The sequence below is a fragment of the Desmodus rotundus genome, chromosome 2, assembly GCF_022682495.2.
Source record: "Desmodus rotundus isolate HL8 chromosome 2, HLdesRot8A.1, whole genome shotgun sequence".
Lineage (NCBI taxonomy): Eukaryota > Metazoa > Chordata > Mammalia > Chiroptera > Phyllostomidae > Desmodus > Desmodus rotundus.
In genome coordinates, this window is record NC_071388.1 from 526,516 (window position 1) to 539,578 (window position 13,063).

The 13,063-nt window shown below is 54.7% G+C and overlaps 1 protein-coding gene across 2 annotated transcripts in view; it reads right to left on the reverse strand.

Moving 5' to 3' along the window:
• GRIK1 (glutamate ionotropic receptor kainate type subunit 1) overlaps window positions 1-13,063 on the reverse strand; it is a 215,120-nt gene that overhangs the window by 11,471 nt on the left and 190,586 nt on the right. The window contains exons 14-16 of one of the 2 annotated variants that reach the window (XM_053916544.2): window positions 4,852-5,077; window positions 1,912-2,165; window positions 441-590 (exon numbers count right to left, since the gene is read on the reverse strand). In XM_053916544.2, the coding sequence (XP_053772519.1) occupies window positions 441-590; window positions 1,912-2,165; window positions 4,852-5,077 (630 nt within the window). Of the gene's footprint in view, window positions 1-440; window positions 591-1,911; window positions 2,166-4,851; window positions 5,078-13,063 lie in introns of those variants that run through there. The other variant, XM_071220170.1, reaches the window with a different exon arrangement.

Sequence of the window (13,063 nt, forward strand, 5' to 3'; positions counted from 1 at the left end):
ATGAAAATATAGGGCTTCAGGTCTTTGGAAAATGTGTGACTCGGCAGAACATTTTTGGTAGAAAGGAGGAAATCGAGAAAAAGGCTCACAAGGATGGAGAACAGCCCCAAGTCAGCATCTTGTCGTCATGCTTCGCACTGTTGAAAGTCTAAGTCTACGTTTTTTTCATGAGGAAACGGCTGCTTATTTTTAATGCATGAAGACAGAACTAAGATAAGTTGATGGTCTAGCAGATTCTGTGAATATGCGTCTTGGAGGCCGTAGGCCCCTAATGTCCCATCTGTTTCCAGCGTGCTGAGCTGGACGCCCACCGCACACGGGCTTTGCTGTCTTAAAGGGACAAGGAGTTGTGGCTCTTCATGCTTCGTGGACACAGAGAGCATCAACAGCATCAGCTACAAGAAACAATCTCTACTGGGAACACATTTTTAAAAAACTGATTACACAGTGCGAACTGAGGACTGTGTCTGAATCCCTCTCTCCTCTCGAATTAATTTGCCACATTCCACCTCCGTAGACAAAGTGGTCCCAGAAGTGGAGTTGGGTGGGTGGGTTTGCTTACACTGCGGTCCATGCAAGAAACAAAAAGGCTTGCATGCAAAAGAAATGAGAAAAGAAATACAGAGAAATGAGTAAATCAGATGCAAAAACGAGTGTTTCCATGAAAACTCAAATCAAATGAAGCTGGCACTGTGAGAAGCACATTAAAGCATAACATCTACAGGCTTTTATTTGTCAACTTAGTTGCACAAAACAGGACACGTCCAGAGCAAATTGGAAGTTCAAACAAAGCAGGCCTGTCCATCCTCCCTTCTGATTAAAGACCGTTTCGCCAATAAGGTCCCGGGAAGGGGTGTTTAATACCCTCGAGGTTGCCTGGTGATCTGGGAGAGGGTTTCATGACGAAGCCGGGTTACACTTGCTCATCTGGCGTTGGGAGCTTGGGGGAGCGTCCACCTCAAGGAGGTGAGGCTGGTGTGAGATCGGCTGTCAGGACCGGCCACGTTGTTGGCAGGGCCCCGTGCGAAACAGAGAGGTGGGGCCCTTGTCCCCAAATTACTGAGAATTCCAAGACGGTGACGGCTGAGCATCAGACCAGCCCCGCTCCTCAGAGCCCGCTCCTCAGAGCCCGTGTCTCAGAATTCCAGCAAGGCCCTTGGATGCGAGGGGCGGCCTCCTGCTGTGCGAGGGCCGGGAGTTGGCATTCTGTTTATTTCAGCACGTGTACAAAGGCGTGAACTTTCCTCACGACCATCGTGTTCAGAGGAGTGTAAGCTCCGGTTTCCATCAAAAACAGAAATAACAGGCAAAAGTGGTTGACTGTTGAGATCAACCACAATCCTGAATTTAATCTGGAGAAGTAGTTTCTTATGTACTTTATTGTCATTTTGGGCTGCTTATCACATCACTGGCAAAAAAATTTGGTGAACTGTCTTTTATAATTATACATTGGTAAGAGTTAAAAGCTCGATTTGCAAACACTATGTTGATATCTTTATATAAATCGCTCTGCCCTAGTGCATGGGCTCAGCATCCACATTTGGGGTGATAACATGTCTCTACGAGACCTCTCTGTGCCTTTGCCGGTTTGGGGCTCATTTCTCCCTGACTCTGCCTGAAGAGCGCATGACTGGAAGGGACAGACAATTTTGGACCCCTGCACTGCCACTCCTGAGGGCACAAGCCGGGCTTCATGTGCACGGCGCTGCTCTGTCCCCTGTGACAGACGGGACTGCACGCTCGGCAGCGCCTGAGAGCGCCTCAGTAGCTCCCGGCTCCAACTCGGAAGTGGCTCCTCTGGGCATCTAGTGCGATAGCCCCTCACAGAAACGGGCGAGCATCCTGGCAACGTCCGCGGACCTAGCACAGATACTGCAGACTGACACCTGCCCAGTCTGGGAAAGGACTCACCTGTTCCACGTCGCTGTTGTTCTTCCGTGACTTGTACATGAACTCTCCGATGGCCACGAACACGGACAGGACCAGCCCGGCGGCCAGGACAATGAAGATGCCCCCGATGTTCTCCACGCCCAGGGCGCTGGCCTCCTTGCCGTCCTCCTCCGGGCACCCGCTGCCCCGCCACCACTTCTCCTTCATCATGTGCAGCTTCCCCTCCTCCTGCAGCTGCAGGATGGCGATGGTGATCTTGTCCCGGTAGGGCGAGCCTGAGGGCAAGGTCACCGCAAGGTTGAAGGAGGTCGGAGGGAGGGGGCTGTCTTAGAGGAAACCCAGCCCACAAGCTGATGGCCAAGGGCACTGGGAGGGGCACTGACAGGCTGGGATGGATCTCTGTCCCTTTTAAATGAGGAAAGCTGAGCTGGGACTTTGGGGGCAGACCTCTGCTCTGGGGAGCTTTTCATGAGTCTTTTCCCACATGAGGAGGTCTCGTTGCTTAGATTCTGCTCTTTCCAGGCTGTTGGTTGTCTGATATTGTGACCACCTGGCCAGAGGACACTTGGGTCACCTCCTCTTCCCCCCCGGGGAGCAGCTGACATTCCCCAGTCTCTGTCACAGTCCAGGGTACGGACCACAGCCAGTCTCAGCCACGGGGGTCCTACCCTGACTCACAGTCCTCCCCACACCACCCTCTACTCTGGCCCTTTCCCCAGCTGCGCAGCAGCATGTTAAGGAGCTCACGTCCCCCGGGACAGTGGGACCCCCAGTTTGAGGGGCTTGGGTCCTGGGCTGGTGGCACTGAGCAGGCTCTTTCATTCCACTTGGGACATGACAAGGTCAAGAAATAAACACTGACTGTGTGAGACACCGAGAAGTTGGCAGATGCTGGTTACAGCAAGTAATCTGTACTGGCTAACACACCTGTTAATTAAAGTACTGGTAAGAGTAGGTTTTGATTAAGTCAACGGTCTGACAAAATTCAGTTTGGAAAATTTGCAAGGGCTTTATTGATGTTATTTATACTTTATCTTCAAGTAATGCCACAGAACTTTTAGGGTTAGAGAGTGCCAACGTTTGCCCGCAGCTATGGCTTGCCTAACCCTGGATTCCTGGGTTAATTCAAAGGAAACCGTAAAACGATGGTAAAATTCAGTTCCTCAATTTGTCCTTGGGTGTTAGGAACTTTGTTTGTATTTCTTCTACTCAGTAGGAAAATCGCTCTTTTTGTTAGCAAACTTTAAAGTTCTTGGTAGAAACAGGAGAATGCCTCCCCCCCCCCCCCCCAAAAAAAAAAAAGCAAATAGAACAGTTTGGTATCTCAGGGCTCATGCAGTCCAGTCCACTGAGTTTAGAACTGAGGAATTTGGTGAGTGACAGTCACAGTAATTGGCAGAGTCAAGACAGTAATTCCCTTCATTTTTCTGCTGGCGTTATTTGCACCCCAAACCTGTGCCCATACACCCTACGCTTTGTGCAGTGTTGAGGTTGGAAAAGGAGGGTTTTAACATTTCGCATTCATTATTGTTTTTTGTTTTTCCTTTTACCCAAGACTTCCCAAAGGCATCGTCAGCGCTCACAATCAAACTTAAACGAAAAGCGAAGTGTTCTCTAGTTAGACTGTGGCCTGTCAGTTAAGAGTATGGATTTTTGGTGAGAAAATGGCTCTGCAAAGCTGGATTAAGAGATTTTGGCTGCTGGCGTGGCCGCCCCAGAGCAGTGGTCAGTCGCGGTGCCCAAAGCGCAAGAGCGCTGTGAAGGTCTGCCCCGGCAGCGCCCAGCGGGGCTCCTTCCAGACTGGCCGTCAGGCCTCTGTCCAAAGTCGTCTCCAGGGATGGGAACGTCCAGGCTCCTGTGTAAGCCTCGCCTGCTCCCGTTCTCTTGAAGGTTCATTTTCAGTTACTCAGAAGGCACATTTCCAGGGTTCCTGCCCTGAGGATCTTTCAGAAGCAGCGTCTGCACTTCTGTGTTGTGACCCCTGACCCCGCCAATCTCGGATGTCCGGCAGAGCCTGGAGCCTGCGTGGGCTCGGCCAGTCGGGACCAGAGGCCACAGGGAGTTCTTTACATCCGAGTCTACTTCGGCTTCAGCCTTTGCTGTTCCTGCTTCAGTGGCCTGAGTGACACTGGGCATGACTCATCGCGTGTCCCTTGAAAACCTGCGGGTGTCGCACGCAGGCTGTCCTGACAGGTGACTGGTGTCAGCCAGCGCATCTGAGAAGATCCCTCACAAGTCTATCCAGCAGCCGTCTCCCCAAGGACGTGCTCGCTGGGGTCTGCCACCTGCTCCAGTCACCCCTGCACTGGGTTTGGTTGAAAGGCACGACAGGTCTGCAGCCACGAGGACAAATTCCTGAGTGCGTTTCCTTTCAGCTGGGGCGGGGAAGGCTCTCCCGCTTTGAACCCTGCGTGTCTGAGCGTGGGTGGGGTGGCTGGGGGCAGAAGGAACCGCAGCGTTGGTGTCTCTCGTCACTGATCGAATCCGGCAAATGGCCCGAGCGACAATAATTTAGTCCTCGTCGTCCTTTGAGAGATGCAGCCTTGTTTTTACATCTGTAGACTTGGAAACTCAGCCCTTCCAACTTTTGTCATCTATTTGCATAATTAATTTTGTTATACTTCAATACAATTTAAGGTAGGAAAATACATGGATGTGTATAGGTACTGAAGAGAATAATGCCCAGAAAATTAATTAGAAGGTATTCTTTTTAAAGATATTTGGGGTAAAATAATAACATCTATGGACTCAAACAGATACCCCCTGGTAGAACCTGAAAGAAATGGGGAATTCAGAGCTTGTTGGGTGGAATGTCTGGGAACCGCACATTCAAAACCTGCCTCCGATGCACACGGGCGTCTGCCCCCTCGTGGCCTGCGAGCCCCTCGGGGCGTGGAGTGGACCCCCGGGCCTGCTCCCTTCCCTGCTCCGTAGGGACAGCATCCTCCCGGGCCCTCTCACCTATGGGCGTCCCCACTCCGTAGCCCTTGGAGTCGATGAGGCCCCCGACCTGGGTGAGGTTGCAGTCCCTCTGTGTTGCGTACTCGATGCTGGTGGACTCCATGAGCAGTGCGTAGTCCGTGGCCAGCACCCGCTGGATCCCCTCCTCGCTGTTCCGCACCAGGGCCGTCTGCGGCCGGCTGCTCATGAAGGCCCACATCTTCTCGTAGGTGGAAATCCTGGACTTCTGTGGGGAAAGGAGCAGGAGGGGGCTGAGAAACGTGTCCCGAGGCTGCGCACTTCCCAGGGGCTCCTGCAGCTGGGAGAGATGCTTCGTCTCCCGGTGGAAACCAATAGGCATGGTCCTGGGATGGCTGGTGGGCCTGAGAGGAGCCCCCTTTGCTGCAGGGAGAGGCCTGCAGGGCGCCTTTGCTGGCACCGCGGGGGCCGCTGAGAAACAGAGACCTTGCCTGGCTGGGAAGATGTGGGCTGGAGGTCCCTGTGGGGATTCAGTTGGGAAGGAAGAACTGCATCCCTGAGAGCGTCTGCCCGAGGAGTTCCAGACTCAGAGCCAGCCCTCAAGGCCCCCGACTCCCCTGGGGCCAGACTCAGTGGCTCCCTTTCCTTTTACCCTGTCACCTGTCCCTTCGCCGGGCAGCGAAGTCCTGGGCCTGACCCGCCTGGGTGGATGCCATGCTCCCTCTGCTCCCTCTGCTTCCGCTCTTACCTCTCCTGGAAAACTGAGACTACAGGGCTCTTCCTGATGAAAATTCAGAAGATTCTTCTGAAGGTGCTTATATGCCTCATGTCTGTTCAATTTTTAATTTCTAGATAATGAAGGCTGAATATTTTATTTCAAAGTGTTCTGTGCTTTTGTCTTTTTCTATTTTTCATTTCTGGATTTATTGTTAAACCACATGTACGGTATATGTACATCCATATACTATGCTACCTCATTAGCTTCTCTCTTCGTTAAAACATGCCCCCTAAGTCTTCACATTGCTCAGCCAGGAAATCTCTGCTCTTCGGAACGGCGACCTGTGGTTAGCCTCTCACAGTGACTCTGTCACTCGGGCAACACTCCCCGCCCCTCCCCTCCCTGGGGAGACGAAAGGCTCCTGTGTGCCGCCCTTCCCCGCCCCCCCTGCTGGCTCTCACCCCTGAACACGGCCCACCTGCCAGGCAGCTCCGAGGCCCGCACAGCCGTGTCCTCTCGGGAGGGCAGATGGCTGCAGACAGGTCTCAGGCCCCAGTGGGAGAGGGAAGGGCTGTGGGATCTGGTCTCACGTGGTGTTCCATGCCCGACCGTCCTGGGGCTCCCTCAGCTCCTGCCTCGGTTCCAGACCCGGGTCAGCGCTGTCGGCTTCGTGAGTTGGGGAGGACTGATGGCTTCATTTTGGATCCTTAGGCACTTGAAGAGCCCCTTGAGAAAGGCCCCGTAAGACGAACAATAGTTCAATAAGCAGCACCTTACAGATTCTGAGGTTTACGGAAGCCACTCTTGCTGTTAGGCCCCATGAGCTCTCCACCCCAGAGGTACCTGCGGGTCCAGGTGCCATCTCCGCATCAAGGTGGGTTTCAGGGCACAGTCCATGCGCCACCTGCTGGGTGGTCTCAGCCTATGACTTCTGACGAGGCTCAAGCTGTGACAAAGTTGGTACAAGCGCAGGGAGGCCTGTCTGCTGCTCGGCACAGTGGGGAAAGCCACTTCCCTGCCAGGACGCTGCCTCAAGGACAAAGCGTTCTCCTAGAAGTATGGCGCTCTAGGCCATCAGACTTCGGGCACCGGCTCGCTCAAACTGCCTCTGTTCCAGAGGACGGAGCTTTGGGCACAGCAGGTTTGGGGGCTTCAGGAAGGTGACAAAACTAGCTCGTGTCAGAGCTCACAGGGGACCCAGGCCCCCGTAGCTAGTGCAGCGCTGTCTCTGATGGGGGCAGGTGGGCTCTATGTTGTCAAACATTTTTAAGGAACGATCTTAACCTTGTTTGCTCCACCAGTGACATGTGTGGACTCACGCCAGTGCAAACTAGGGGTCAGCCTCTACACCAGATGTTCCACGAAGCGTCTGTTTTCTCACAGTATTTATGATGAACGTCACAAGTACTTGGGAGACAGGGTGTCCGGTCTGTGGAAGGACAGAAGGCAGTTGGTGACGAGTGTGTTTGAGTGAGGAGATGAAGCACAGGAGACCCTTTCGTTCCTCCCGCCCAGGAAGGCCGTGGAGGGACTCCTCAGCTCGGAACCTCCGGGCCTGCTCTTCAGCCCGTTGGGCGGCTCTTATGTCACCTGCTGTCCCTTCCTTCAGCCCGAGGCAGGTCTGTCTGTGGTCCTGCCGAGGTGGCCAGCATGTGGCTCAGGCAGACATGACCCCACGTGGGGCTAGACAGCCCTGCAGGTCGCCTACCCGCAGCATGTCCCGCCCACAGACCACAGAGCGGGCAGGCACCCCGCAGAACCCAGGGCCACCAGACCACTTCCACGCCATCACGACCCACGTCTTTCCTGTCCGCGTCACAGCCTGGGGACACCGGGCGGTGCATGCATCACCTGCACTCTGGGTGGCACTGCTGCGTGGGGCTGCAGCCACCCATTGAACTCAGCCTTGTCCGCCTCTCCCACCAGGGGTGGGAGCCGTCTAGGCCTGGGAGAGACGACCACCCGGCTGGCTGCTCCTGCAGCCTCAGGGGCAGGGCCATCCCTTGGTAGGAGGCTGTCGGTCAGTGGGGGACGTGGTCCAGTTGAAGGCGCAAGGACACTTCTCAGTTCCTTTGACCTTCTCCTGCCACTCTCGCCCCACCTGACGGGTAAACAAACACCACAGGTCAGAGAACAGCGCCTTCTGCTTCCAGCCCTCGTTCTTCACCGCTCACAGTTTGCGGTAAGGCCCCGTGGTGCTCCACTCCAAGGACTGTCGGCTGCTGGGGAAGCCGGCAGCCTGGGTGCTTGGGGAGACGCAGCAGGGAGCTAAGGAGCGAGGTTTCCCGCAGTTAGGGACACCTGTGGGTGGCTCCCGCTCCTGGGGACGGGGAGTTTTCTACCCCTGAAAGCCTGTAAGGACGTCGTGGTTGGACGAGATTCACGGAAGGACCTTCACCCAGCGGGCCAGCGCTCCGCGTGGCGATGCAGGGCCCAACCTCAGAGCCGGAGGTGCGCCGGCGGGTCAGTGAGGGAGCCAGGGCAGGGTCCGTACCTCCTTCCTCCTCAGTCCTGAGGTCTGTCCACTTCACGCTGTGTTCCGCACTGTTTATTTTTTGTTAGGTCAAAAAGTACTATTTTGGGGGTAATTAAATTATATTTATTTCTTCTTGAATAGATTTTCCACGTTTAATACAAAACTTAGGGATCCTTAAAAATAGGAGCATACTTCAGGGAATATTTTCCTAAGTGTGAAAAGTCCAAGCGAAATCTCTGAATGACAGTCCAGAAGCTTTTTCACTTCTACATCTCCTGTAGTTTCAGCCGCATCGCTCTCAATAGTGCACATTTGAACAGTAGAAACACTGACCGCCTCTGGCCTCACTGTGCGTGTCAAAGGTTAATTAGAATATTTGTCAAGTACTCCGAGCTGCTCAGCCTAAGTCACTGCAATTGAAAAGGCCTCGTTTATCAAATCTGAAATCATCAGCTTTTTTTTTTAATCCTGGAAGGGCATCAGTTGAGATAGACTCATTTGGTCTGTTTAGACTTGATTGTGTGCCTGTGCTGATGCTGGCGAACATTACTGGCAAAGGATAAGTAATTTTTCATCTGCAGTCTGTTATAAGAAAGTGTCATTGGATGACCATGGCGTACGTCTTTTTCCCCGTAATGCCTGCGAGGCCAGCACCAGGAGGCGGTGCACGGCGTGCCCTCGAGCCTTTAAACACTGCTGTTGCCAACAGCAGTAGCAGCACGCGTGCCGGGCGTGCCGAGGGCCACGCACGGTTCTGAGCACTCTGCGTATATCAGGTCATTTCATCTTCACAGGGATCCCACGGGAAAGACACCGTTAGGATTTCTTCTCTGTAGACGAGGAGACCCCACGCCATGAAGAAGCGGTGCAGCCAGGATCTGGCCCCAAGAGGAGGTCAGCCACGAGTCCCTGTACACGGAGCGTCCCACTCAGGCGGTGGTTCTCGTGTCGACGGGATCAGCCACTTCCTTGAGCAACGACTGTGGCAGTGGCTGTGGCCTCTTCCGTGGCAGCTGGAGCCACTGTGGTTCTCACGGTCGTCCCCCGGCGCGGGAATGAGTCACGAGACTTTGGGTAGCTCACGCTTGTTTACACAAGAAGGAGACAGTGTGCCAGGAGGTCCAGCAGTTGGAACCAAGATGGCAACATGGCCACCGTTTGTATCTTCTCACCCAACAGGGATTTGCGTTGCACGCGGCTCCGCTGTTTGCAGCTGCAGGGCTTCAGGTGCGGCAGGTGGGAGGGTGGAGGTTCTGGAGTGTGCGCGGTCTCAGGTCTGACGGAAGCTCGTCTCGCGGGTTTGCCCCCCCAGCATTCCATCTTTACTCAGACTCGCACTACTCACCACGTTCTCTGCTCAGCCAGGGTGTGAGGCTTGTACACTGACGACGCATCGCCCCACTCTGCAGTCGAGTGGGTAACTACACAGTTCTCCTGCAGACCAGCCTGTCGGAAGCCTGTGTGTGTGTGTGTGTGTGTGTGTACACACACATATATATCCACGTTTATTCATTTATTTTCAAACGTCTCCTTAATCCTACACATATACATACACCCTGGGCAAATTACTGATACTTGATCTTTGTTATCGTATCAAAAGTAATCTTATAAATATGGTAAATATATCCATATCAAACAAATAAAATACCAGAAACAATTACACTTAACAATCTTCAATATACTGCTACTTTAAAATCTTCAGATTTGAGAAAACCTTAAAATCAACCAAAGATGTGGGAGTTAGCTGGGTGGAAACCCTAAAAACAACCATTTCCGCTAACGCGTGAGCACGTACACCGTGTCGTCAGATCATGAGTTCTCCCAGTGCTTAGAGTACCACCTGGCACGCAGGAGCCGCCGTGTGGGGACTGAGACCACAGGAGAAGGCGGTCACAGCACCACACGCCTGTCTCTCAAATGCGCGTGACGCGACCACCGCAGTGACGTGCTCTGGTCTTGACTGAGAGAGAGTTAGGGTGTTTGCAGACTCTCCAAGGTTTTGAGCATGCACCTGCGCCCTTTCAACAGCACCCCCGTGCGTCAGACACCTCGGCTGAGACGTTTCTTCCGTTTCCCTGGCGGGGGTAAAGGTCGGTCCATTCCTGATGATGATGCTCCTGGCTTTGAATTAGGTCGACCTCTGCTGACCTCGTGGGCTCCTTCCCAGCTCACACACTTTGCCCTCCAGGGGCGTCGCACTGCAGACGCTGATGGCGAGACTGGCTGATGTTGGAGCCCGAGTGAACAGGCCTCAGCGGACCCCGCTGTCTCTCGCAGAAGGTTTGAGAGCCATGTTGCATCCTGGGCTTCCTTCAGTGGCTGTTTCTGCCTGAGACCCACCCCCCACGTGGCTCTTTGCTTCCGTCCCGCCTGTCTGCTGCTCAGGAATTTTCGTGAAGTGTCTTCTGGGTGGATGACTTCACCTAGCCACTCCCTGGGAGGAAGTTACAAAGGTGAGACATCCTGAGTCCCACAGCTGGTCCCAAGTCCCCATACAGGGCAAGCCGGCAATGACACGTCTGTTAGGACTTTACGCCCAGTCACCCAAGTCATTCCAGGCTGACGCGTGACCTAACCGGTGTGAGCCTCTGGCTTGGGTCTGACAGGACGGTGATTTGCTGCAGAGCACGTGTGCCCGAGAAGCGTTCGTCCCACAACAGCCTCGTAGCCAGTGTGCCCCCTGCGACTTTTCTGACGCACCCGCTGAGGTTCCGCACCACAGGACCGGCAGGCCTGTGTGGCACCGATTCTCAGGTCCACGCGCAATTGTCTCTTTGTTGCTGCTCAGGTCTTCAAGTCCCGCACACAGTTTGTGCCTTCCCCTCCCGACAGTGCCAGCCAGGGCCCTGGCTTCCCGGGGACCCTGGGACAAAATCAGTGGAGCTGAATGAGGTTAAGGGCCGCAGCCTGCCCCTCGGCTGATGTCCGAGGCCCCAACCTGCCACCCGGAGGTCCAGCTTTGGAAACAGTGGGAGGCACCAGGCAACCCCCCAGCAGAGCTGAGAGACCAACAGAATTCATATTGTGCTGTTGACTAATGTTCTCCCCAGAACAACAGAAGAAAGTTTGTAGAACTTTCTCTTAAACGAAGTCTCTGAAATGTGAATACACAGACTTTAAAGAGTCCATTAATTTGTTAGCGGTGTGACAAGGAGAACCCAGCGGGCCCCTGGCACTGGGAGGAATTCTGCAAAGAGCTCTCTGGACCGCTGTTGAAACACTCCCCCCTCTTCAGCCTCGTCCTTCCTGCTGGTCGCCCGGGGCAATGGCATCCTTTGACCACCCAGGGGCCACGTTATCCACTACACCGAGGGCTGCTGACCTCGAGGGAAGCTCGCGGTTGATCGTGTCCCTTGCTGAGGGACAGTGGCCCCCGAACCCAGAGCCGTTCTTTTCTTTACGGGCAGCGTGGGGCGGAGTCTCAGCTGTCCGACAAGGCCTCCTGAGCGTCTGGGGGACTGAGGCTGGGGTTGCGCCCTGGCTCCGTGTCAGTAGGTCCCCGGGACCACCGTGGCCGCTCCGCACACAGGTGGCCCTGAGAAGGAAGCCACCGCCGCTGCCTTGGCCCTGACTCGGCACCGCCTCCACGGCGAGAGTGGAAGCTCATCCGAGCTATCTTTTAAAAACTAAATTTTGTCTGTATTTCATGTTGAAAATCCAATATCCCAGATCTGAACTCCGAGGGCACGCTCTGCAAGAACTGCAAATTCTACAAAGAAAAGTCAGTGAATTTTGAGTGAAATTTTAGTGAGCATTTTTCTGGCCACATTTTTCAAGGAGGCACTTCACTCAGAGCACCACAGAGGCCAAAAGGAGGGATTAGTAATTCTGTTTGTTCCCGGGTCCCGGCAGTTTCTATAGGCCTGTCCTCCTCGTTACTGCCTACGTCTTTGTAAGCTGTAAAACAATGCAGGATCAACTTGAAAGCGAAGAGACAATTTCTGCCAAAGGGACATCCATGCCAATGTTTTCTGGGAACAAAAGCACTTCGTCACACTGTGCGAGACGAGGAAATGCTGCTTGTTAGAAGCCCCCGTGCACGCGAGCACAGGCAGGCCGGCTGGGCCCCGGCCAGGGGTCGGATGTGCTGGGTTGGCTTCGGCCGACGTAGCTCTTCTTTCTCATTCGGCAGCTCAGGAGAGGACATTGTCCTTGACTAAGAGGGGATGGGGGGACGTCCACGTGGAGCCAGGTCAGGACCGGCCCCTTGTGACTGTGACGGCTGTCACGCGGTGACATGGGGTGGGAGCACTCGGCAGGTGTGTTTCCCTCATGGGGTCATCCAGTTTGAGGACCCCGAGTGGGGATAGGTCCCGCTGAGGCTTCCTGGCAGCTGGCCTCGCTCCGCCGGAAAACTGAGTCGAATTTAGTCCTTGTTCTTTTTTCGTGAATAAATCGCTCCTTGATGAGTAGGGCTGCTGGGCCGCCAGCTGCCTGGTAAACCGAGGAAGTTGGCAGTGGAGTCTCTCCTGCACGGCTCTCCGTGTGTGCCCCTACTGCGGGCCAAGTGCGCCCCCCCCCCACGTCCGTGTACTACAATTCACTCCCAAGGGGCTGGGAGGAGGAGGGCAGGCCCTTGGGGTGCTCATGTCAGAGCGGAGCCCTTGTGAAGAGAATCAGTGCCCTGTGCCAGAGGCTCCAGAAGGGTCCCTGGCCCCTTGTGGCCTGGGAGAAGCCCCACCTGCTCACACTGGCTCCCTGGCCGCAGTCTTGGCCTCCAGAGCTGTGGGAGAGAGCTGCCTGCGGTTCGGTCACAGCCGACGGGACAGAGACACCTGCCCACCGCTCCCTCCCTTGACAGAGTTCCCGGTCTCCGAACTCATTGGCGCATCTGTTCACTTTCTGAGAACATTATCTGGGCGCCTGCTGCGGGCCCGACTCTGTTTTAGGTTCTGGGAACGTCATGGCCGACAGAACAGACCAATCGTCTCCCCTCCAGGAGCCTACCTTCTAGAACTTTCTGAGGTTTGACAGAGCCCTGGCTCTTCCACGACCAGTTCTGCACCTCTTGGGCAGGTTCCGGGACGGGGCGTGCCCCCCTCCTCACCGCACAGTGGGGG